Source organism: Cannabis sativa, chromosome 8 (genome assembly GCF_029168945.1).
Source record: "Cannabis sativa cultivar Pink pepper isolate KNU-18-1 chromosome 8, ASM2916894v1, whole genome shotgun sequence".
Classification (NCBI taxonomy): Eukaryota; Viridiplantae; Streptophyta; class Magnoliopsida; order Rosales; family Cannabaceae; genus Cannabis; species Cannabis sativa.
The window spans coordinates 39246907-39273370 of NC_083608.1; the positions used below are offsets into that span (position 1 = coordinate 39246907).

The following is a 26464-nucleotide window of genomic DNA, read 5'->3' on the forward strand; positions in this document are numbered from 1 at the left end:
AGATTGGAGGTTATATTTTGGTTCGGCTATGGATGTTTAAAATTAAACAAATTGGAAATGAAAAAACATAGACACTTGGAGGGATGTTAATTCAATATGTACAATTTTGCTTATATCGCGTCTAATTTGTACTAAGTATGAATTTCATATTTTAGATCCAATCAAATTCACGTAATAATTTAAATCTAATCTAATTAGATCGGTTATTTTAAATTTATTACTTTTTAATATTAAATTATTTTAAATTTATTAAAATATATTTTCTTTTCATATAACTAGCAACAAAATAAAATAAATTCATGTTGTTTTATGTCTCCAATAATAAATTAAAATAAATAAAATAAAAAAAATACCAAATTCAAAGGATGATGAAAAAAAATGTATGAATAAGGTGATGCTTAATTTTAGTTTATAAGATTATATATATATATATATTATAAATAAGAATAGAATATACATTTAATTTATTAAATTTTGAAATATATTGATATCATGATATGTGTTGACCCCCAAACATTACTAAGTGTAATATTTGGAGTCATAAGTGTTATGCCCGAAAGTTTGCCCAGAGGAGCTCCGCGCGCCCCCGCCCGTGGCCCCTGCCCGCGCTCCCTCGCCCGCTCGCCCTTGCCCGTGACCCTCGCCCGTGGCCCTCCGCCTGCAGCCCTCGCCCGCAGCCCTCCGCTCGCAGCCCTCGCCTGCAGCCCTCCGCCCACGGCCCCCGCCCACGTGCCCTCGCCTGCAACCCTCGTCTGTGGGCCCTCGCCTTAGTGTTCGCTCCCTCATATGCGTCAACACCCTGCCAATTTTCCTTTCCTTCCTGACACCAGCAGACCTAGTAAAAAGATATCAGGCGAGATAACAATGGCACGATAAGTATAAATAATGAGGATAAATTTCATTTCGCCTGAGGTACAAAATAGAATGGGCATTTTTAGTGTAACTTAGGATTTCAGATGTGTCAGATCACTTAGGATACTATGTTGTAATAGATGAAAGTGACTTAACATAGGGAGTATGGGGATATGCTCTGGGTGCAAAGGGAGAAGGGCTTACTATAAATATCGGGTTGCAAATATTTAATTGTAACCCGCTCAATTAAAAATTAGAAAAAGTTCAACTCGCCTAATAATTTCGTCGGTTTGGTCGGGTTAACCCGTTCAAACTAATCTTTACTTTTTTTTTTTTTTATAATTATTGTTGTTAGTTTCAAGTATTTAAATAATTAGATTTTTAAAAAATAAAATATATTATTTATATTTTAAATTAAAAAATGTTGTAGTCTAAATTAATTTTAAGAACCTAATATAAGATAAATATAATTGAGTAAACATAAAATAATTAAATAAAATAATAAAAAAGTAATAATAACTTCAATATTTAAATACAATATAAATTATTAACTATACTGCATAAATTTTACAGTTAAACATTAAAATGTCCAAACTTTAAATATAAAATAGTTTAACTAATAAATATAATTTATGTAAATATATTATATACACTATTATTAAAAAAAATATATGAATCGGTTTCATTCGGTTTATTCGTATTAATTGGACAGTTTAGAATAATTAATTCAGTTGGACGGTTTGTAAATTTGGTTGAACATCACTAAATTTCTCTATGTTTAATGGAACGTGCCAAATACCAAACGATGTCTAAAATGATGAAGTGGCTATGGCGTAGTTGTAAAATAAGGTGTAAAACAGGGACTTATTCGTCATTCGGACAAACCCTAGTGTAACAGTGACTCAGAGGAGGGAGCTCCCATTTATAAACCTCATCGTCATTCTTACTCCTTCCGCTTCATTTTAGTTACTATCGATCAGAGGCCTTTTCAGGTTTTTGTTTTTCCTCAATCTCTCAAATTTTTTTTATTTCTTTTCTCATTTAATTCCGCTTTCTGTTTGATTGTCGAGAAAATGGACTGCATAGAATTCATGATGGAGCATTTCCATTTCCATTTCCATTTTTCTTTTTTTTTTGAGCTACATATGTTGTTTGCTGATCGAATTTCGAACAGGGAAAACATAATAATAAAGCTGGAAAAACCTAGAATGTGTCCTAAGGGTTTTAATACTTTGATCTCTAACCAAATTACTTGAAATTTGAGTTTATTTATTTATTTAAACAAAAAAAAAAGAAAAAAAAAAAAAAGCAACGCTGGTACTTGATTTGAGATGGGATTTCCTTAAATTCTCAGACATGTACCTTGATAGACCTTTTATGTGATGACCACCTCGAAAACTCATAATAGGTTGGGAATTTTTGAGTGATTAATGGTGTGATGCGTTATGCTCTGTTTCTGATGTTATTTCGGGTTTAAGTTGTGAGTAATGACGTATTTTCAATCTGTGTTACTGCTTCTCTGAGCCAAGCTTCTTTGTGAAGCAGAAAGTAGAAACCAAAACGCATACAGTTATATGCGAGCTGGGCTGGAGACTATCACCTTAGCATCACATAATATTTTATAATTTTAATGGAGCATTTTTGTTTTAATATTGAAAATTGATCATTTCTGGGTCAATATTTAAATAGAACTTTGTGCTTGTTTTTTAGTGAGGTGTTTTTATGAATTGTATAAATGTAGCATATTTTTTGTTTTTTTGGACTGTAATTGTTTAATCCCCTGCCTTTGAAAAACAAAATAATAAATAAATAAAATAAATTTACTTCGTTTGCCTTGCCTTTTCATTATTGTGTGAGGCTGATAGGCTTGTGGCATTGTAAACTATAGAAACCATGCTTGCAGTCTTAAAATTTTCATTGGGGGAGAGGTTTTCTTTGTATCTTGTTTTATTTAGTTCACTTTTCATGTGAATTTCTTATGGGCCACGATTGATGCTCTTGAAGATAAAATTACCGTTGTTCATTCCTTAAGTGTAAATGAAACTAACCTCTTTCTTCATTTGCAGGTCACCGACTCACTGGAAAAATGGCTGATCCGTATCAGCATCAATCTGTATTTCAGAAAATACATGGGAAATCTCACCTGATCTCTAGGCTTTCCCCTAACATTTATGCTAGAAATTACAAAGTAGATGGGCAAGGTTCCATGCCAACATGCCAGGGCACTGGTCTGGCGCATGTCTCGTACGTGTCTCCTGTCTTTGTGGAAGCTCCTGCTGAAAAAGGTGTAGCTGGTTTTGCTGTAGATTTCCTCATGGGAGGTGTTTCTGCAGCAGTTTCTAAAACTGCTGCTGCTCCAATTGAGCGTATTAAACTCTTAATTCAAAATCAGGATGAGATGATCAGGGCTGGTCGGCTTTCTGAGCCATACAAAGGAATCAGTGACTGCTTTGCCAGAACCATCAAGGATGAAGGTATCATTGCTCTCTGGAGAGGAAATACTGCTAATGTTATCAGATATTTTCCTACCCAGGTAAATATTCACTCACATGTTTTTGCTCTTCTCATCAATCTTGGTTCACGTGCAAGTGTCATTGCTTGATCTTAGTGAATAATTTACAACATAGCGATTAAAAAGGGGTTCTTAACTCAAGTCTATTTGTATCTTGATCTATATAATATTGTGGAACTGTAAACAGTAAAAAGACCGATGATTGTACTTGATTTTTTTTTCCTTCAATAGAAAATTGAGTACTCTTAAGTTAATCTTCATTTGTTTAATGTTGCATGGTAGGCTTTAAACTTTGCTTTTAAAGATTACTTCAAGAGGCTTTTCAATTTCAAAAAAGACAGAGATGGCTACTGGAAGTGGTTTGCTGGGAACCTGGCATCAGGAGGTGCTGCAGGCGCTTCATCTCTTCTTTTTGTGTACTCTCTAGACTATGCCCGTACACGTTTGGCAAATGATGCCAAGGCTGCTAAAAAGGGTGGGGAAAGACAGTTTAATGGTATGATTGATGTTTATAAGAAAACCCTCAAGTCCGATGGTATTGCTGGGCTGTATCGTGGATTCAACATTTCATGTGTTGGAATTATTGTGTACCGTGGACTCTACTTTGGAATGTATGATTCTCTGAAGCCTGTTGTTTTGGTTGGAGATTTGCAGGTAAGTTACGATCTTTGCAATATATGCTTGTTTAATATTGGGCATTAATTTATTTGAGTGCTCTAGGTATCATGATTTTCACTTGCAAGGTTATGCTTGTGATGTTATTTTCTCTTGTTTGCAGGATAACTTCTTTGCTAGTTTTTTGCTGGGATGGGGAATCACCATTGGTGCTGGATTGGCATCTTACCCCATCGACACAGTGCGTAGAAGAATGATGATGACATCTGGAGAAGCTGTCAAATATAAGAGCTCATTGGATGCATTTAAGCAAATCGTCAAGAATGAGGGTACCAAATCACTCTTCAAGGGTGCTGGTGCAAACATTTTGCGTGCAGTGGCGGGTGCTGGTGTTCTTGCTGGTTATGACAAGCTGCAGGTTGTTCTTTTGGGCAAGAAATATGGATCCGGTGGTGGTTAATGAGCAGCAGCAGCAGCGATGATGACGAGAATTCAAAGACTGAAGTGGTGTAGATGGGTCTCCTCGGAGTTGAATAATTTGAATGAACAGTAGTCAAATTTATGTTTTCAATTAATAGAGAAACTAAGTAGATATCATACAGAATCTGAATTTGAGTTTTGAGTGTTATCCTTGGATTTTAAAGCAGTTCCTGTGCTATACCTATATCAGCTTTTTCATTCGATGAGAAAATTTGAATTCAGCATCTTTAAATTAACATTTTAATCAAAAGGCTCTATTACATTTTGTGTACACGTTAGCCCCTGAATTGTCAAGCTTAAGATTTTTCTCTGGATTTGACGTACGTTTCTTCACATTTTAAGTCAATGTTACAATTGCAGCCTGAAATTTAAAAATGTGTTGGGTTCTTTATTCAATCACTCAAAATGGATATCATACTTCTAAGGGGATTAAAGTTTCAATCCAACTTCTGCATTTGGTTCTGGCAGTGTAATGTTTTATTGGTCTTGTTGTGATTGCTTGCATAATGTCTATGTCATATTACATATTTCAATTTAGTTAAATATATGTAATCTGTTGTTAGATTATACAAGTAATTTATCTTATAGGATACTGGGTACACACAGTAGCTTATAGCAATGCTTAGAAAGAACATTCGAACACATTAGTGGAAATTTTGTGCCATAAAAAATACTTGGAAATTTGGTTTCTAGGGCCTTTTGTGGTAGTGCTGAAGTCAACTCAACTTTGGCCTTTATAATGAATCCTTTGAGTTTGTCTTTTCTTCCTTTATGCGGTGAGTGAAATATCTTATTCACAAGAAAAAAAAAAAGAGTTGGATAGAGACAAAAAACAAATTCAAAGACCGGAATAGATTGGTCCATGAATTGATTTTCAATTAGACAAAAGTTGGTAGTTTTGACAACAGCATATATATCAAGCTACTCCAAGGTTGAAAATTTGTAGCCATGGCCTCAAGTTCCAAGTACTGAGCATATTTTGTTAATTTTGATTCTCTGTGAAGAAACCCCATTTTTCTCCCAAGGGGTATTATATATGTACGAAGCTGTCTTTCTCCTTCTCCACTCCTAACAACTGCAGAGAATACGACATGGAAGGAGGTCAGTCCTTGTCGTGCGCATTGTCCTCCTCTTCATTCTCCTGTCTTGTCTACTACCAATTAAACCCAACTTCTACTTCTTCTTTCAAACAACACCACTCAAAAATAATATAAATATATCAAATTCAAATCCCAGGCCAGTTATATCATAATATGTCTCTTGTTTGGATTTGGGTATATATATCATAAATATTTATATACGTACACATGATCAATTTGGTAACGGTTAACTGTCGCTAGCTAAAACATGTCGTTGGGTGACAATTTTTCTTCCCGACCATTATCATATCTCTTGCACAAGAAAACTTTAAAAGCTTATTAAATTAAACAACATGATTAAATACATGACTATGTATACTGATTAAATTAAGAAACATATTCTATCTCAATTTGAAAATCAAACAATATAATAATAACGATTAAGATCAAGATCAAGATATAATAGTACTAGCTATCTCTTTACATAATAGATTCATAAATTCACATTCTCAAATATATAAAACTCATCAAAAACAAAAACCTTTTAGTATATACTAAAATGGCTTCCGTTTCATCAACCCTTCTAATATTCTTAATCATCTTCTCTTCTTTTATCCTTAATAATTCCATGGCTGCAAAACAAAGCAACAACCATCACCACCACCATCACAACCGCCATTCTTCTTCTTCTTCTTCTTCATCCTCAGACGACTCAAACAACAACAACAACCCAAGACTCCACCAAGCTTTCATAGCTCTCCAAGCATGGAAAAAGGTAATCTACTCAGACCCAAGTAACTTCACCACCAACTGGAAAGGTCCATTAGTGTGCAACTACACAGGAATCTACTGTGCACCCTCCTTAGACAATCCACATCTCCGAGTAGTGGCCGGAATCGATCTTAACCAGGGTGACATCGCCGGATTCATCCCCGAAGAGTTCGGACTCCTAACTGACTTAGCTCTCATCCACCTAAACTCAAACCGCTTCTGCGGAATCATTCCACAAACATTTTCAAACCTCACACTCCTCTTCGAACTCGACCTAAGCAACAACCGTTTCGTGGGCCCATTCCCAACGGTTCTCCTAACTCTTCCAACTCTCAACTTTCTAGATATTCGCTTCAACGAATTCGAGGGTCCACTTCCTTCCCAACTCTTCTTGAAAAAATTAGACGCCGTTTTCGTCAACAACAACAGATTCACCAGCTTGAATTTCCCACAATCGATGATAAACGGTTCAGGAACGGCTTCTGTTTTGGTTTTCGCCAACAACAATTACGGTTCGGGAAAAACATTTACTATTCCTCCGAGCATAGTGAGTTTCGCCAATTCTTTAGAAGAATTTCTCCTCTCCAACACCAACTTGTCTGGTTGTTTGCCTCAGGAAGTGGGATTTTTATACAAGCTTAAGCTGTTTGACGTCAGCAATAATCAGATCGTGGGTCCCATACCTTACAGCATGGCTGGTCTTTTTAATTTGGAGCAGTTGAATTTGGCTCATAACAAGATGGAAGGTCTTGTTCCTCCTGGGATTTGTATGTTGCCTAAATTGCAAAACTTTACTCTTTCTTATAACTTTTTCTGCGAAGAAGATGAGATTTGCCGGAACCTGAGTAGTAATGATAAAAATAAAGGGAAAAGAGTTGTTTTTGATGATCGTAGAAACTGTATCCCCGAGAGGCGTTTCCAGAGGAGTGAGAAGGAGTGTAGTGCTGTCATTGAACATCCTTACGAGTGTCATGATTATGATCAAGTTGAACATTATAGTTTTGGTGGTACCGGAGTAGGACCTGCTTTTGCTCCAGTTCCGGCGCCGGTGCCGTCTTTGTCTCCGAGTCCGACGCCTACGTGATATATATGCATGCATGTATATTAATGTAAGCGCAGGAGAGAGTACGAAATGTGTTTTTTCTATACTAAATATTATAATTAAGAAACTAGTAAATTAATTAATACATAAGGTGGATCGAGTCTCAAGAAATTTGGTTTGTTATTGTTTTCTTAAATAAACGATGATTGTTTGTTGTTTTTGTTAGTGTTACTGATTGTATAAATTAATTTTCACGTGTTCCTTCCTATATATACGAATGAATATATATATTGTTTGTGTGCGTTTATATAGCTTCTTATATATATTTTTTTTGAAATGATATAGCTTCTTATATATTGGTTGTGCCCTGTTTTAAAATTTAGCGTGCATTGCTATTAGGTACCAGAGGTGTCTAGCATCTTCTCGACATATCGCGTTCCGATTTGCTAGCGATACTTCTTAAAAACTATTATATTAAATTATATGGACTCAATACTTGATTGGACCAATAGCAATATTGACATATAAAAAGGTGCTAGACATTACATTTTAGCATTTCTCTATAAACTTATACGAGAATGCTAAAGGCTATAGTATTTTGTAATAATTGTCATACAAGTACGAGGTGTCGTACTTACCTAATTTAGAAAAAAAATTAAACTAGTACTCGTTTAGTAAAGATAGTTTAATTTTTTTTTTCTTAATTACGGAATAAATTAGAAAATTGATACTTTTTTAATACAAACAAATAATAATAAATCATAGAGAAATTCTGTTTATGTGTTGAAACTAATTTAGTTTTTCCATTAGTCTTGTCTTTTGACATGGTTCTTTAGTCTTTTTTTTTTTTTCTTTTTTTTTTCAGTTTTCCCATTAGCCTTGTCTTTTTACATGGTTTTTTAGTCTTTTCCTTTTAGTTTTTTCTAGTTCGAGTCTTGTCTTTTGACATGGATTGTGTAGCTCAGAATCATATGATGGTGCTATAGGAGAAAAGGGGAAGACTGGATGTGTTCAACCCAAAATTGCTGAGATAATAGGCATTAAAGAAGCATTGAGTTGGATTGCAACTCATTCGTGGGATAGAGTCATGCTAGAAACAGATACCTTGGTGTGTGTCCAAGCGATTCAGAGCGGTATTTTTATGCCTTCACAGTTTGGTCTTATTGTTCAAGATGTTCAAAATTTGCTTTTGGCTTTATCTTTTGTTGATTTGTGTTTTGTAAAACGATCTGCAAATAAGTATGTTCATTGCTTGATAAGAGACTCTTGTTTTTCTACAGGTCGTATGCTTTAGTTGGAGGACTGTTCCTCTGAAGTGTATTATATTATTTTGAACGAATTTATTATTAATAGTTCTTATGATTTTTATTCAAAAAAAAAAATAAAATAATAGAGAAATTCTATATTATGCACACCCTTTTTTGTGTGTTCCACATCTAAATAGTTTTAGTTTTAATTTTTTATGGTAACCTACCAAATAATTTAAGATATCCTCCACTGAATTTGGAAAAAATTAATGTGCTACAAATAATGTTGAACTAATTTTTTGTACGTTTGTATTTTTTATTTTATATAGGTTTGTGATAGATTATTTGAATCTAGTTTCTCTACTCTAAATTATTTTAATTTTTTTAAACTACGTGATTGTATAAATATAAAAAATAAGTTAATTATGAATTTTTTTTCTTCTGAATTTTGACATGTACTAAATTATACCCCTGAACTTTTAAGGTCGTTAAAAATGCCCCTTCAACTATTGAGATTGTTGGATTTAAGGACTTTTGTCCAATTTTAGTAAAAAAGTCTACTATGGATGAAAATTCAAGGGGCATAATTTAGTACGTTTCAAAGTTCGAGAGACATGATTTAGTATATATCAAAGTCTGAGGAGCATAGTTTAGTGTTAGGCTATTTTTAGCCTATATTTTGGATCAATTTTATGTGCGTTTTTCGCTGTGTTGGGATAGAATTACGCTTGTTTTCTATGTTTTCAGGTTCTTTGGAATAATAGAGGTCTCGGGATGAAAAAGTCCAATAAAAGACGAGCTGGGACAAAAAAAGTACTTTTTGAGGAAAAATGCAAATATGGCCGCGGCTAGAGACAGATTGGCCGCGGCTAGATTGTGAAGTAGGATTTTCGAGGCTACAGTCGCCGCGGCGAGGGGTAATGTCGCCGCGGCCATTTAAGACTTACAGAACCGTGGATTTTAGACATTTATCTGGCCGCGGCGAGACTAAGCTTGGCCGCGGCGAGATTCTGTACGGACCAGGGGTATTTTTGTCCATCGAACCTTAAAAATTAGTTATAAATAGAAAACTGCGATTGGAAGTCGGGAGAAGCGATTTGGAACCCTAAAACACAGCAGAAAGAGGCAGGAAGAGCATAGTGATTCAAGTGAAGATCCAGAATTCATCCACCAACAGTTTCTTTCTTTATTCCTCTTTAATTTCTTTATGTTGAATATTGCTATAGGAATGGTTATGGATTTATTTCTGAACTAAATTTCCCATTTAGGGAGGATGATGATTGTTGTTTAATGTTTGCCTAGTTAATATTTAATTGCCATTCCTTCATTCTTGTTGTGAAATTATCTTAATTTGTGTTTAATTTCATGTTTAAGATTGATCACCTTGTGCATGATTTATGATTTCAATTCGAAATCTGAAAAGTGAGAATTGAGAATGCTAAAATTTGGATAATCGATGTTCTATGTGAAACGAGAGTATTCACATGACTTATGTGACGAGTAGATTATTACCTAATGCTGATTTCATGTTAGTTTAATTAAGGAATTAATTAGATAACATGTGATTTAGAATCTAGAAGATTTGAAAAGAGCTAGGTTACTTTATAATCTGTCATTCACTTCAAGAATAGGACAGCAATTAGGCATTAACGATTTGGATAAACAACAACAGGATTCTCCTCCCTATCATCTCATCTTGCTTAACTCCAACTGTGTTATAAGTTTTCTGAATTTCTTTAATTCTTTTAAATCAACATTCTTTACGATTTGCCAAATAGAATTATAGGTATAGTTTAGTAGTAGTTAATCCAATTCCCTGTGGTTCGACCTCACCTGTGTGAGTTTACTACTTGATTGCGTATACTTGCGTAGTGTTTATAAATTTCGTAACATTTAGTACATGAACAATCACTGAAATAGTAAAATTAAATGAAATTAGACAAAAGTCCTTAAATCCAACAATCTCAATAGTTCAGGAGGCATTTTTAACGACCTCAAAGTTCAGAGACATCAATTGATACATGTCAAAATTCATAGGGCAAAAATCATGTATCAAATATCAAAAACACAAAAAAAGTATCGTAAGGCTAGGCTTTCTCTCAACATTGCGATATAATACACATAGAAAGTCTACATTTCTTCGTTAACTAGACTACTATAAAGATTAAGCAAGATAACAAACAAAAACTATTATTAATCTATATTTTATAAAGGGCTATTTACAATGGGAAAAAAAAATTGATATATATGGCATATATGCACACAAAAAAAAAAAAAAAATTAAGTAAAGATGACATTCAAATTTAATAATACCAAATATGACATTTTAAAAAATATAAAAATATGAGATAAATTATCGTAGTAAATAATAATAAGGCACCATTTTTTGTAAAATATTTATATTTTTACGTTCAAAGAATGTTTTTTTTACATTTTTACGATTTTCCAAAAAATAACACGAAAACAACATAAAATCAACAAGAAAACAACATAAAAGTAACATGAAAATAACAACAAAAAAACAACAAAAAATAACATACAGATAACAAAAAATTAATAACAAATGAACAAAATTTCTACATAAAAGACCGTATTTTATGTAAATAAAATCAAAAAAATCGAAAAAATATTTAAAATTTCGTGAAACCGTATATTTATTGTTTTTTTATTGTTTTTTTTTTAAGTTCGCGAGCCATGGGTTGACCTGATCAACTCAGTTAACTCTTTTCTTTTTTTGTTTAAAAAAAGACTCAAGGGAGTCGGGACTGTCACTATTGGATGTCGTGGAGGGGACGACGGGGAGGAGAGGTTATTGGACATCGACAGTTTCAGTGGCGAGTCGGTGACGGCAAGTGGGGGAGAAAGGAGTCAAGACTGTGAGAGGAGACCTCCGACGGCTGAAGCTTCTGGTCACCTTCATCGAGGGAGGGCCAATATGGTCTGGGTGGAAGAATGGTGTCGTCGTCAATCGGGGGAGGGCCAATCTAGTATATGCTTAGGGTTGAACAGGAAGAGGGGGAGTCAAGGTCAAGGGGTCTGGTCTGATGATATTGATAGGTAATGATATGTTTTTAGGATTTTCATATTTAGTTATAATTGTATTTTAGGAAAATAAAATATATATAAATTAATTAAATAGTTGGCCGAATTCATGGGCAGCTACGGATCCAACTCGAACTTGTGTAAGTGCAAAAATTAGACTCAAACTCGCTCTACAGAGCTGAACATAGGGGTGTTCATAAAAATCGAAAAAGCTGACCATCAAACCGACCAGACCGTAACCGACTTTTCAGTTCCACGTCATCACTGAATTCGGCGGTCGGTTTCGATTACGATTTTTTTACATGACAGTCGGTTTCGGTTTTTGAAATAAAAAATTGATTAAACTAAAAAACTGCCAAAAACTGCAATAAACTGTCCAAAACTGCCTAAAATTGCCAAAAACCGTCCAAAACCGCCAAACTGAAAAAACCGCTAAAAATTGCCAAAAATCGTACGACCAATTTTATACGGTTATAATTTCTAAACGGTCAGTTACAGTTTTTGTAAAATAAAAACTGTAATCGATCGGTCGACTATAAAATTATAAAAACTGACCGTAACTGACCGATTTTCATCCCTAGCTGAACGGGTTGGACTCGACCCGCTTGTGGGGAACAAGTTTATTGACACAACCGATTTTGATCGGTCGAGTTTGAGCAGGTTGACTGAGTCTGAGTCAAACCTGACTAAGATGTTCAATCCTAATGCATTGGGCCGATCTATATTTTTCTATACTTTTCAATATTTGGGACTTGTCATACTTTGCCATAAAAAAAATATGAAATGTGTCATGTCGTGTGTCGTGCTAACATTTTTAAAGAGGATACCTGACATGTTCCGTAGGCTCGATATTTTCATATCGTACTTTACTGGGGATAGCTCGTATTTCTCAAACATGCTAGTCCATTTTCTTATATGAGCTCGAGTTTATGCTTTACATTTTCACATTTTTTTACAATTAATGAAATAATTACTAAACTATATATATTTGTTATAACTTTAATTATATTTATATAATTTTAAAACAATATTTTATAGACAATAATTTAAAAAATATATCATTAGAATTTGAATATTTATTTTAAGTTATGCTTTACAAAATAATTAATAGATAATTTGATTTTTTTATATTTTTTTAATAATTTTAATTATAGAATATAATATTTTATATTATATATTTGAGTTTCATTATCATTTTAATTTATTATTATTAAATTATAAAAATAATTGAATCGCATTTTTGTATTAGTCTATTGTACATGCATTGTATTTTTAGGTTCATCGGGTCATATGCATAAATTCACATTTATTATGTTGTGTCAAGCTAATTTATAACATCGAGTCATGTCGTATTTACGCTCGTATTTTTTTTTTTCATGTGTGATCGTGCCAAAAAATTTAGCCCATATTTATACCACTGGTGTTGAATGTTTCTTTCAACGAAATTGTCCTTGTTATCAGAAGGAGGACCATTGGGCTTGCTAATACTCACCAAAGTGAAGTAAAAGAGAATCTGGCTAGGTGCCCCTCTCATATTTGTTTGTAATTTATATATATTTAATCCTATTATGTATAAGCTCTTATAAGTATACTCCCATTAAAAGTATTTTTGACCTTTCATTTACGTGTTATAATACACGATAAAAAATTATGGGTGTGTCACTTAAAGGTAATAGTGCATGAAGGTCGACTTAAGCATTAGACAATCCATTGCACAAGGCTTCTTATTTTAGAAGGTTGCATTTTTCTTTTTGTACTATATATAAATTTTTTGATTGTACTTCTTTTTAAAATATTTAATATTATCATGCAAAAAGAAAAAGAAAAATAATAATTATAGCAAATGAATGTAAAGATTCATGAAGTCTTGGATGATAAATACAAAATTTATTTACAAGATACAACTTTTAACTTTCCGCTCAAGTCCCCTAAAATGCTTGGCCACCCCTAAGCGCATAACAAACATATGGGAGTTAAATTATTTTACAAATAGTTAAAGCATGTGTGAGTGTGAGGGTTTCGAAATAATTACAAGCATAGTAACTATAAGTATTATTTATTAAGTATTATAAATATAATAATTTAACTTTCACACCCTAAATATTAATTTAAATATACGTTTATTAAATAGTATTCAGAATTAAAATAAATTAATAGAGAAATATAATAATATAAATAAAAAATAATCGAAATCAATATTTGTAATATGTTGTTTACTAATATTGTTTGAAAATTGAATAATAATTTATCTTATTTACTTTATCAGAAAATATAATCGGAATGTTGAAGTTGACTAAAATATCATTTTGAGTTAAACTATATTATATGGTGGTTATTTTGTAAAATATATTTTAAAAGACAAAATTGTCATTATATATTTATTATTAAAAAATAAAATAAATATTATTTTACTCTTAATGACATTCCGTAACAAATTAGTGGGGGAAGTATTCCCTTTCTTTTATCCCTTATTTAATAAGTTCTTCATTTTTTAATTTTAAATTAAGTAAATGAATGTAAGAGAATTGTTGATTCAGAATTTGGTCAACTGACAGCAGAACCTTATTTATAACTAATAATCACCACATGTAAATAAGAATAATAAATAATAAATGAAACACAAAGATTTATAAAAGGTTCGGCCCCTTGTTTAGCGGGTAATGACCTACTTCCCTTTTAGTTATATTCACTCTTAAAATAATACCATGCAGATCATAGGTGAAACCCTTATGATTTCTAGCTACGGCTCTCTTCAGTATTACAATTGTGAGAATAATGTATTTTAGATTAAGAATTGATGAGTTCTTATGAAGTACTTAGGAAGATACTCGACTTAGTGTCTATGAGGCATAGATGGAGTATGAGGCTTGTGAGAATTAGACTTCACACGTGTAGGAGGCCTCTATAGAGCATGAGAGGCGACTTGCGTAGCTTGTGGAATGACTTAGGGAATGAGAGAGACCTAATGCCCTTTATATAGTGTAGGGCTTACAAAAGATCTAATTCAAATAGGTAGAGATATTCCTTTAAAATATGGATATTTACATCTTTTTATCTATTATTTAAGTTACACAAAAGGATAACTAGATCCCTAGAAAAAGGACTAATATCTCAAGAAAAAATCCTATTTTCGTGGGTTGTTAGGCCAGTCTCGCAATTTTGCTCAGCTCTTAGGAGTTGTCTGCAGAAGTTGGCCGGCCAGCCCTATTTTTTAGGGCCTGGCCAGCCTATGCACTCCTATGGCTGGCTAGGTAATGTTCCTGCAGCCTCGGGATGTGCCTGCCAACTTTCTATGTGTCTGTCAGCCTTTCTATGTGTCTGCCAACTTTCTATGTGCTTGCCAGCCTCTTCATGTGCCTGCCAGCTTTTCTAGCTTCTTTGTATAGCTTTCCTTGCAAAGTTCAGGCTTTCTTGGTCGAACAGACCACTTTTGATCTGTAAGTCACTTCTTTGGCCAGCCAACCTATGCTCAAGACCTGGCCGGCCTATAACCTTTCTTTGGTCAGTCAGACCTGCTCCCTTTGGCCGACCAAACATGGTTGGCCATGGCCTTTACAGCCTGCATAACTCCTTTTGCTTATTGCTTGACAGTTTTGCTTTATTGCTTCAGAACCCTTAACAGTTGACATGTCGTGTAAGGTAACTTTGTCCCGTTGTTGATGGGTTGTATCCCACGTATCCTTAGTCTTGACTATGTGGCCATGCCACATCAGGTGGATAAAATTTGAAATAATAAGAATGACTACTTTACCATTGATTCACATTACTTATTAGTGAACATTTAAAATTTTACTCATATCTACGGTATCAAATCAATGACAATATAAAAATTCCAAATAATGTGCTCGAATGATGTGGTTACCTCAGCAAAGTTTATCTTGAAGAATGGAAGAATTTCTAAATGAAAGATAACTTTACAGGTGCCAAGGTTTGGGCAAAGCTTAAGAGAATCAAATGAAGATAAATGTTGATATTGCATTGTTCAATGCAACTCATCAATTTGGCAGCTCGTGATCATCTGGGCAGTATTGTTGAAGCCCGTACCATTTGTTGTTCTAGTGATGTGAAACCTAAGTTGGCTAAAATTTTAGGCATCCGGGAGACTCTCAGTTGGATCAAGGACAAAGAATGATCGACAGTGGTTATTGACATTGATTGCTCAGTGGCAGTTGAGACCGTTTGTAGTCAATTAATGATGAACTCTCATTTTAGTTTAATTGTTAATGACAATAGACATTTGGTTAATTATTTGAGCAATCTTTTTTTTTTTTGGTTTATTTATCCTCCTGCTAATAGAGTGATCCATAATTTTTTTAGAGCATGTAGTTCTTTTTTCAAAAACGATTCTTCGATGAGAGTACTGTTCTTATTGAATTTATGTTTATGTTATTAAACGATTTGTTTTCTTAATGAAATCCTATTTCCATTAAAAAAAATGAAAGCGAAAGAAAACGTTCCCTTTTAAGCTAAAATTACGCAATACATGCAAATTGAAAAAACGAAAGAGAGGAAAGACGGGTGGTGTAGTAGTATTACTAGGGGTGTACGTCGGTCAGTTTGGTCGGTTTATGCTACATTTTGTTTAACCCAATGTAAAGAGCGGGTTACAAAAATCTAAGTGCAACCCTTCCAATTAAGAAAAAAGAAAATAGTAACCCGTCCAATGAAATTGGTCAGTTTGGTCGGGTCCAAACCGACCGCTAATATTTTTTTTAGTTTTTTTTTTATTTTTACATTCAATTGTTATATTTTAATTAATTGTAATAATGAAATAAATGTATATAGATTGAATTCAAAGTTCAAATCAACCACCATAAAAAAAACATATTAATCTTAACTTTATATTTTTTTACATAGTCATATAAATTAAATGATATATAAATATATATAAAAAAAAATTCTCTTAATCGGGTTGGTCGGATTATTCGGGTTGATTGGGCGGGTTGGTATTATTTTCAACCCGCCCAATATAAAAATTAGGCAGGTTATATTTTCGTTGAATTTTTTAATTTGCATTTTTTATCGGGTGATCTCGGTTTAATTTGGACGAGTTATTCGGATTAGAGGGTTTATAAAAATTTATATACAGCCCTAAGTAATACCACCTTGACCATTTGGAAGTGGATATATATCACTCTTTACCCGGAGATTTTCTCAACCGAGTATGAAATCTATAGCCAGCCGGAAACAAAATACACATATAATTGACCTCATGAAGATAAGATTTTAGAACTTGGCATCTAAATGAGGATTAGAAAAAATATGATTAAACTTCTCTTCTCAGTATAATTATAATATCCCGTTTAGGCAAAGAAAATACAAGTCATACGAGGAAAAAAAAAAAGAAAAAGGATTACACTAACAAAAAAAAAAATGTTTTCGATTGAACAAATTATATACCAATTATGTACAAAATTCATGATACAAGTAGACTATAAAAATCACTTCTGTAAAATCAGAAAGTGGTATTCCAAGAAAAGAAAAAAAAAAAGCCCTCCCAAGTTCAAAAAAGAAATATAGGAGCAGTGACATATTGAGTGCTAGTTACTAAAGAGTCTTTCTTGCATGCCATCCAGCGTTTTACCAAAATTAGTGAGTTCGGTATGTCAGTTGATCCTAAAATATGGACATAGAAGAAGGAGCCAGGTTCAGGCCGGCGGTAGTGGACGCCGACAAGTTGGGCACTCCATCTTTACATCCATCCACCTTTGTAAACAACCAGAATGGAAGAAATGATCACAAGGTGTTACCTGCAAGGGAATTGGCTGATTAGAACATCATCCTATTAATAGTAATAGTTGAGATTCGAATATTTTGGTATTATACCATGCAATCATTTGAACGTTGCATGAGATCGATGGCTGTCATGCAAATGACACAGTCTGTAGCATTACTTGTATTTTGATCGAACCTTCTATAGTAGCTGTATTTCTCAGGTAGAATCTGCAACAATGAATCCATGATAACAAAACAAATGTCCATAAAAGCAACAAGGGAAATTCAAACAAAAGAAAAAGGTTCCAGGAGAAGTATATTCCAGTGGAAATGAGCTGGATTAAGTGAGACAAGTACGCAATCAGATAGATAACAGTAAGTGGTTGAGTGAATTTCATATTATCACACTGATTTATAAAAGATCAGAGTTGCATCTAACCTGACGAGGAATGAACCACCGAGATCCAAGATAGTGCTGAAGAAGAAGAATTGCAGATTGAAGTCCAATAAAAACAACCAAACAAATACACCAACTCTGGTCAGGTTCAATGCGCATGAAATTGTTCGGGCAGCCAAATATATATAATGGAACTGCAAGCCGAGTAACAGTCACGCCTATGACATAATGTGGATGTAAAGGTTTTCTTGAATCACGAATGACATTGGTGACGATTTGAGGTATCCAAAAGCAGTACATAAGGAGAAGAATAGGCCTCAGAAAATTATGAAACTCGTACATAATCAGAATGCCTCCTAAAAGTATTCCATCTGCACATATTTAAAAATAGTCATACATCCATAAATTTATAGAAGTAATTCAAGATATAATAACAAATGTAAACCTATATTTAGCTAAGTGAAAACTTGCAAGTATATAGAAACAAAAAGAAGGCACATTGGAGACCAAACAGATTGTGTTTCCTATTTTATCAATATGAAGAACCCAAAACTAAAGGATCATAAACAAATTATTAAGTAAATGTAAATATATCTATTCCTTCCATGGTAAAATAAGTAGCAGAAAGAGAAAAATTTTATTGAATGAGGAGGCCATGCATGAATAAAGTTGTATCCCTCTCTATGCATTCAAGTGTTAAACACTTACAATAATTATAATCAATAGAACCTACAACCTGGTGCAGCAGCATAAAAGCAACAAGAAAATGTACAAGTAGTACTTACAAAATCGGCTATATAGAACTGAAAGCTCACGCCTCATTGTCTCCCAACCTTCTCCATTATTCATGGGCCTATTTGCCTTCCATATAGCAAGGAGATATCTCATCTCAAAAATTGAGAAGACTACAAACTTGAAAAAAGCAGCCGTTGCAAAGGCATTGAACAAGGACTCTGAAAAAAGATAAAATCGAAGAACTTGCAGTTAGTGGAGTCTGACAGAGATAATTACAAAGCCAAAATAGTTACTATATGAACACAACATGACATGCACTCCTGTGCTATATCAAACTGCAGTCGGTGGCAAGTCCAATATTTTGTTTTAGCGGGGACGAAAATTAAATAATTATATTAATCAAATGTATTGATAAGAAAATAATGATATAAATATGTAAGTGAAGATAAAACAATGATACACTAATAATCTAATTTGTAGCACCGTTATCCTGCTTGACAAACATGAAAATATAAGACTACCACATCACCCTAAAATAAATCTTTTTCAAACCCCAAAACTATCAGATATTGAAATGGGCTGTCCGTCCAAATGCAGTCAGTTTCATACCCACTACAGAGTCCAAAATATGGGTGATATTTAAATCATTCAATCTGAACTTTGGTCTTTATTTATGACAAATGGGAATAAGTAATAGAGGTGGCATTTCATTCTTTCTGATGAATGGGAGATTTCCATAGAGGTCCATTTCATACTTTCTTTCTTCCAACAAAAACATGCATCGATGCCTTCTTGTCAGTTCACACCACGACAACTATCAGAATATTGAAAATGTGCATTCTTATTCTTGCCCTAAAAGTCTCATAGGGACAGAAGTATTGGAAGTATATACACAAATCTGCTACCTTCTGATTCAGGGCCAAGACCGCCATTAGCATTCTTAGACAAATTTCTCCAATCGAAGGCTGGGGCAGTGCAATTTAAAGTGATTAAAGAGAACTTAGTTGAAAGGTCATATTCCACAAAGCTACTGAAGATGAATTATTACATAGGATCTATAATTATAGAGCTGGTCATTTGTAATTGTATGTAAAATTCTAGTGTCTAAAAGATGCTGATTATGTGAAAGTTTTTGACACATTATTTCCTAGCTATCCCATGAATTGAACAGAGACCCAGTACTTTGAACAAATAAAAATGTCCTTTCATAAATAATTTCATACAGGCATATGAATCAAGAAACTGAAAATGAGCTGGTTGTAAGAATTTACTATCTTACCAACAAGTATTCCTGCTGTTAGATGTATCAAGCAAAGATAAGCATCCATGATAGCCTGTTGGCCAATCATTAGAATTGAAACTTTGGCAGCTCCCTGAAGAGAAACATTGATATAAAAATGCATCAGAAACCAAATCATTACTCATAAAACTACTAAGTAGACAAGTAGTGTCCTCATAAGAATGACGTGAAAGATGATATGATTTATTGCTGGATTGATTGTTCTTATAGAAGAACGGGTTGGAGTCATTTCTTACAGATTGAGTGTTGCTATGTTCCATTTGCCGAATCAACAGCAGAACTTGAAGAAATGAAACCTGATAAAATTGTTAAGGAAGGCACCTAATATGCATAAATCTATGATCAACAATCAATGAAAGGGAAAACAAAAACAAAAGCTCTCCGCTAATGATGTGTAAAGGATACAAAAGTGACCATCAAGGTATAATTCACTGCCTTATTATAGTAGACCTCAATGTTGACAGAAGACGCATTCAACAATAAGGGTGAGAAGCAGTCCCCATCATCATCCACTGCAGGACTCTCCATCAATCCTTCTATATGAAACCGATCACGATCCCCATCTAATTTATGATAACAAAACAGCTTAGTAAAACAAAGAAATTTTAAAACGACAACAATTAAAAATACATCAGAAAGATTCTATGTAACTTTTAAAAAGAAACTGGAACTGCAACTTAAGGTTCTGGAGATACCCTAAATTATATACCAGCCTTAAGAAATGGGAAATAATCTTAAGGAGATAGTAATTGTAAATATAAATTTTCTTTTATACACTTGGAGAACTAAAGTACCATTTTGGGCGGATGGGACTCGTGAAATCTGGGCTGCAATTTCGATGTTGCAATGTTTCTCCATTTCATAAATTGGTGCTGCAGTATGAGAAAATAATAGTCAGCACAACAACAAAAACAATGTGAAGTTCAATTCAAAGTGAAGTGCAGAAATTACAATGTTTCTTCCTCCACATTTTATCCCGTGGAGAATCTTGGAACACCTGAGATGAGAAAACTCCAAGCTGTTCAAGAATTTAATGCAGCAGATAAGTACTAAGAGCATCATCAAAAAATAAATATCTCAATGGAATTATAGATATTAACTTTAAATTAACATCCATTTCCAAAAATGCAATTTGGTTTTTCTTATCAGTTATTCAAATTGCAAGTACTTCAATATAAGTGGTGGATGTGCTTAGAACATGGAATTTTCTCTAGTCCAGAGTGCAGCATTCAAAACCAAAAACCTAGACCTACTTACATAAGCAAGCTCGAGATATCATACTGAAACCAACTACAGAATTCCAGAGTACAGGAATACCAAACAATCCATGTGATGACAAATAGTCCACACAAAAACTTTAGATTAACTTTTTTTTCTTGGAAAGAAGTGTGGAGTGAACTTGAAAAGCATTAGTTTGCAAGTTACATAAAAGTTTAACTATAAACAGTAATTCTTAACCAAACATGTAATGAGATTCACATCCCATGCAAAAAGGCACTTATAATCTTACAAAACCATATTGGAAGATGAGACCCGCTCTCAAAATTCTCATCCTTTGGTTACAGAAAGAATTCCACATAACTATAATTAGGATTAGATCAAACAACACCAAGTAAAATCAAAAATGTGTTTCATCATAAAACAATAGATCAAGCTATTTGAAGTACAAAATCATCATCAACGACAAGATATTGCGAATAATATGGGCAATAAATGTACCAAATGATATGGATTAGATAACATGTAGTCCTCTTCTTGGTTTGATTCTCCATCTTTTGGACTGCAAAATTGAATGGTATTATCAAATAAGAACTCATAAAGAGCAAACAAACCCTGCAAGCTCATAAACTAAACAAATAAATATTTACACATTAAAGTAATGAGTCTAACTGTACCCTGAGAGTGAGGGATCATACAATATTTAAGCATGAAATAAATGTAGCGACCAACATGACAAAAGCCACTAGATTTACCTGTTAGCTACTATTCGAAGTTGTCTAAATGGCCATATATATACGCCTTCCACTCTGATTTGAACACCATTAACACTGTTTTCATTGTCAAATACATCTTGAAAAATAATTATTCCCTGTTATCAGAGGAAGAGAGCAACAAAGCTTAGGACAATATTATACCATGAAAGATAAGCATAACAGATGTTTTTATTTGTTGACTTTATAATTTGATATATCATAAAACATAAAGACATATTTAAGCTATTGGATTTAGCTCAAGGAATAGTGATTGGCACAAAGTGTCTCTGTTTGTGTGTGTGTGCACACACCTACACACATTAAGAGCTCGTTTGGAATGCCGTATTAGGTCGTATTATATTGTATTATATTGAATTGTATTTTATGTAATATTTTTATGTAAAACTATATGTGGTATTAAGTTTTATGGACACCTAAATATATAATATTTAAGTATAAATTAAAATTTAACATAGTATTATATAAAAATATGATATATAATCCAATTCAATATAATACAATACAATACGACCTAATACGATGTTCCAAACGAGCCCTAAATGCAGATTATTCCCTCTCAATGGAAACATAAATTCCTCTATTCTACAAAATCGAGTCATATTCCTAATCTGAAGGAAAGAACCAAGACACTTCCTTTTTGTTCTTCTATATTTGAAGCAAAGCAGGTTATAAATGTCATAATTATTCATAGGTTCATACTAAAGAGAAAGTATGACTCGCAACTCAAAGTCAATAGACTAAGTTAAATTGGAGTTAGCACAATCATCTGACACTAACCTAAATGGCAGATATCAAATCTAAAAATATATTTTTTAGCACTACAGCACTCTGACATAGTGACTTTTTCACAGCAGAGACAGTAGTTCTATACTTCTAGTACTCACTAAGGACTTAGAAGTCATCTAGATTTGAATGCATATATCTGCATGAGCCTTTCAGAGATACTGCAATCAAATAGTAAAATGGCTATATAAAGTGGCAATCTTTGTATTCATAACAAAGTCACTGATTACATAAGGTCTTGATTCCTTTGACATGATGGCTATGAACAATAATTCAGAGCACTCACCTGCACATAATGTACACCGGTTATTTTTGTAGGTGTACTAACTAACTCAATTACAGAATTGCCCGAGGATTTCCTGAAATCAGGAAATTTGGAAGAGCTATTTGCAGAATCTAGAAACTTCCAATTCCCTGCAATACACAAATATGGATGTACCAGTATTCAGATCGAAGTAGACATACAAACTAAATTGAATGGATCTTTACTAGTGAAATTTGTCCGCAACTCCACATAACCGTGTCAGTTAAATGGTATATGATCACAATGAACAGACAGTACGTGGCATAAAACAAGAAAATCACATGGTATCCCATCATATATGCTGCCAAATAGGGATGCAACTAATCCTGCACTTTCACCCGAAATTTTTTAAGAAATTACTAAATTATTTGTTTAAGTATGCTTCCCAACATGACAAACTCATATCACTAGTCAACCAATAGAATCACAGTTGAAGTCAATTTATAAACACATAAATGTGACAAAAGTCTTGACTGACCTCTACCCAAGTTTATTATAAACCCTCACACATGGCGGAGGAAAACCATGTTTACATAAGTCTTGGTACTCCCAAGGAGAAACAAAGAAGCTCCAGTTCTTCATCAATTTCACGTTGAGAGCATGCAGCTAAAATTACCAGGTAACATTTAAAAATGAGTGCAATGCAAGTTACTAACCTCTATAAGTTCCAGTTATATTCCATGCAGAAAATGGACCCAAGTCACTTTCATCTTTTCTTACAAATAACCACTGCAAGAGATAAACGTGAATTCAGTAAATTTACTCAAATTTCCATACATTTTAAACGACTACTTTTTTCTACACAAAAGAAAATAAGAGTTTTCTCCCTCCTTTTCCTACCAGAAACTTTTTCAAAGGAAATCTTACATTTGTATACTATGGAAAGTGAAAGGGAAATGAGAGCAACTAATTCTCTAAAAGGAAGTTCAGTAACTTAAAATTGGCTTCACATGACAGTTCCTCTTTTAAAAAACATATTGTTTATAGTTGTCTTCTTGCATAAATGAAAGGTTCAATTCATCTGTATTGTCTACTTTAGTTTATGAAGAACAAAACTCAATGTGAAAGAGTATGAGCTACTTTCAATACGACTACATGGCAATGCCAGAGAACCACATCAATGACAAAGCTAATGAATCTCCTCTTTAATCTATGGTTTTGTGCAATCAAGCAGAGTATGTTACTATCTATTTTAGGAAATACTCTAGCATCCTCAGTGCTCTTGCAAATTACATCAGAATAATATCTCTTCTCCTCCTAATCTCCTCATTGCAGCAAAATCATAACTAAATAAAAAAGCTAAAGCAGCTTTGGAGTAAACACAAACACCGATTTCCCCCAGTCCTAACAGTCTAAAGCCCATAAATAATTTCACTGAAATATAATCTCTAATCTCTTAGAGTGTACATTAAGTAAGAGAAACATTGAACAAAACTAATAACCACTACCAAATTCAAATTGCAATCTTCATAGCTGATGAAACTATTCATAAACTAAAATAAAAAAGTAGGCAATAATCTCAATACCAACCTCATCGCCCCAGGAACGAGCTCTCTCTCGCAAGGGTCTGACACTAGCCACCGGCTGCAAAAGCAGTAACGCAAGCCAAAATCCAAAGACGACCCAGTTCAATAAACCTAATCTCCTCTTGGAAAAGAACCCAAAACCCAAATATCTCTTGGCCACCATATCAGAATCCGCGCATACCATCCCCAACAGACAAAATAAAAATAATAATAATCAAACCCAGAAAATTTTGACCTCGGAGCTTAGTTGATACAATCGAAAACCAAGAATCGGAGACAATAGGAAGAAACCCATTTAGAGTAGAAAAGCTCAAGGTTAAAGATACATGGAAATGAAGAAAGAAGCCAAATAGGTTTGCTTGAATTAGAGTCAAAATTTAGGAAGTAACCAATTGATCTAAATGAGATAATGAAAGCCCAACGACTAATAGACCACACCCAAAGACAACAACAACAACAACAACAACAAAAGCTTCCCCTTCACCAGAAGATTATGTACTAAGAAATTCACCAACTATATCTAATTTAATTGTATTATTTATATGTAGTAACTTAAATATATAAATTAAGGGTATGAATAGGGGAGTTGAAGAACGATGGGGAAGTAGTGGTGTTGGTGTTCGTTGACATGTATCTCTCTCTCCTGTCTTTGCTTTTGTGCTCTGGTTTTCGGTAAAATTCAAGTCAAGAAGAGAGAGGAGGCTCTACTGTGTTTGGTGGCAGAGTATCACGCGCTCTCAGATATCTTCTGTACACGCTCCAATCACTAGCCATGATCATATTATAATTTATAATTATTTTTTCATTGTTAATAATAGAACAATTTAATCAAAATATAATAGAACGAGGCTACGACCAGGTGTGCTGTAAATATATTAATAATCAAATCAGTGAAATTATGCCATATAAAAAACAATAGGTTTTTCTTATTATTATTATTTATAAGCATTTTTTTAAAGCATTAATAAAGTAAAAAAAAAACATTTGTAGGGATACAAGTTTCTTTTTTTGCAAAATTAGATAGTTGATCAACTAAGACTAAGACTGCCACTCCAACCAAGAAGAAAGAAGGAAAAAAAAAATTGTTTTGAAGCTTCTTCTACGGCATCATCACTTTTGGATTCGGTAAATTTTTGACAACAATTTCTGAATTAAGGGGTGTTCGCAATGCAAAAATAGTGCAGGTTGTAACTTTTTTTCAAATCAAAACCAAACCGCATATGCAGTTTTTGTAATTTCTCAAACCGCAACTACACTGCAAGATCTTTTTTTTTTTTGAGAAAAAGACATAATTTATTAAAATAAATCTATTTATAGAGAAGAATTCAAAAAACGTAGACAATCATCTATCCAAATATAATCTCCTAAACTAATAACATATGTTGTTAGTGTGTAGGCAACACTATTTGTCGAACGCAGAATAGTGCTGCAAGAACCACCATCAACAATAGCTAATAAATAATAGACATCTAATAAAATAGAACACTAAAATTCATGTGAAACTTATTAATCCAACCAATTGTCATTGTAGGATCACTATTAATAATAGAGATATTGAAACCATATTGATGCACAAGAGACAGGCCTAAACGAATAGCAAGCAACTCCACCACATTAACAGATAAATCACCTAACACACCAGATGACCACCCACCTAAACCACACCCGTAGGTCGATTTACAACTGGGTTTGCAAGGCCCAACCATAATCGAGGCACGGCAAATACATATCAATAATTCAATCATATTCGAGGCACTAACAATTATAATTGTTTCTTTTCTAACCACTTAGCGGTGCATAAAAACTTTTCTTACCTCAGTCTAGAAATCACGCGTGCGGGTCAACCTGAGTGGAAACAAGGCTTGACGATCCTGAGTCTGTCCTATGTCACGATAATAAAATTCGATAAATACTTTAAACCAAAACTCCGAGAACAATTCCTAATTCCCATAACCAGACAAATCCTAACTTCCATTAGCTCCAAAATATGCTAAACAATTCACAAATACCCTAAACTAGGTCCCCAAAACACCCCGAGCAAAAATCAAATTCAAGAAGAAAACCCTAGGA

The 26464-nt window shown here is 33.6% G+C and overlaps 3 protein-coding genes across 6 annotated transcripts; 2 read left to right on the forward strand and 1 right to left on the reverse strand.

Annotated features, from left to right (window-relative positions):
• Window positions 1–1661: 1661 nt before the first annotated feature.
• LOC115699174 (ADP,ATP carrier protein 3, mitochondrial) lies at window positions 1662–4730 on the forward strand. Its single transcript, XM_030626441.2, has 4 exons — window positions 1662–1844; window positions 2919–3385; window positions 3647–4018; window positions 4143–4730. The coding sequence occupies exons 2-4, from the start codon at window positions 2939–2941 to the stop codon at window positions 4437–4439; spliced, it is 1116 nt and encodes a 371-aa protein (XP_030482301.1). The 5' UTR covers window positions 1662–1844; window positions 2919–2938; the 3' UTR covers window positions 4440–4730.
• A 115-nt stretch (window positions 4731–4845) lies between these two features.
• LOC115698808 (leucine-rich repeat extensin-like protein 4) lies at window positions 4846–7779 on the forward strand. The gene has a single exon (XM_030625995.2). The coding sequence runs from the start codon at window positions 6098–6100 to the stop codon at window positions 7391–7393; it is 1296 nt and encodes a 431-aa protein (XP_030481855.2). The 5' UTR covers window positions 4846–6097; the 3' UTR covers window positions 7394–7779.
• A 9214-nt stretch (window positions 7780–16993) lies between these two features.
• LOC115699612 (transmembrane E3 ubiquitin-protein ligase FLY2) lies at window positions 16994–25143 on the reverse strand. 4 transcript variants are annotated; one of them, XM_030627102.2, is made up of 15 exons: window positions 24399–25110; window positions 23525–23597; window positions 22851–22978; window positions 21761–21876; window positions 21507–21567; window positions 20739–20784; window positions 20582–20659; window positions 20193–20350; window positions 20024–20083; window positions 19767–19860; window positions 19393–19452; window positions 18538–18705; window positions 17795–18123; window positions 17467–17583; window positions 16994–17390 (listed from the first exon to the last, which is right to left on the reverse strand). In XM_030627102.2, the coding sequence occupies exons 1-15, from the start codon at window positions 24576–24578 to the stop codon at window positions 17289–17291; spliced, it is 1770 nt and encodes a 589-aa protein (XP_030482962.1). In that variant the 5' UTR covers window positions 24579–25110; the 3' UTR covers window positions 16994–17288. The 4 variants fall into 4 exon arrangements, with proteins under 4 accessions (XP_030482962.1, XP_030482961.1, XP_030482963.1 ...); XM_030627101.2 differs by having other exon boundaries at window positions 20739–20805; window positions 24399–25109; XM_030627103.2 differs by lacking the exon at window positions 19393–19452 and having other exon boundaries at window positions 20739–20805; window positions 24399–25143.
• Window positions 25144–26464: the final 1321 nt, after the last annotated feature.

Excerpts from the sequence above, each read along its gene's own strand:
- LOC115699174 (XM_030626441.2), top strand. The coding sequence starts at position 2,939 with ATGGCTGATCCGTATCAGCATCAATCTGTATTTCAGAAAATACATGGG. Across the intron at positions 3,386-3,646 it reads TCAGATATTTTCCTACCCAG|GCTTTAAACTTTGCTTTTAA; the intron begins GTAAATATTCAC and ends GTTGCATGGTAG. Across the intron at positions 4,019-4,142 it reads TTTTGGTTGGAGATTTGCAG|GATAACTTCTTTGCTAGTTT; the intron begins GTAAGTTACGAT and ends TCTTGTTTGCAG.
- LOC115698808 (XM_030625995.2), top strand. The coding sequence starts at position 6,098 with ATGGCTTCCGTTTCATCAACCCTTCTAATATTCTTAATCATCTTCTCT.
- LOC115699612 (XM_030627101.2), bottom strand. The coding sequence starts at position 24,578 with ATGGTATGCGCGGATTCTGATATGGTGGCCAAGAGATATTTGGGTTTT. Across the intron at positions 21,877-22,850 it reads CCGGTGTACATTATGTGCAG|GGAATAATTATTTTTCAAGA; the intron begins GTGAGTGCTCTG and ends CTCTGATAACAG. Across the intron at positions 20,351-20,581 it reads AGTCCCATCCGCCCAAAATG|ATGGGGATCGTGATCGGTTT; the intron begins GTACTTTAGTTC and ends ATCATAAATTAG.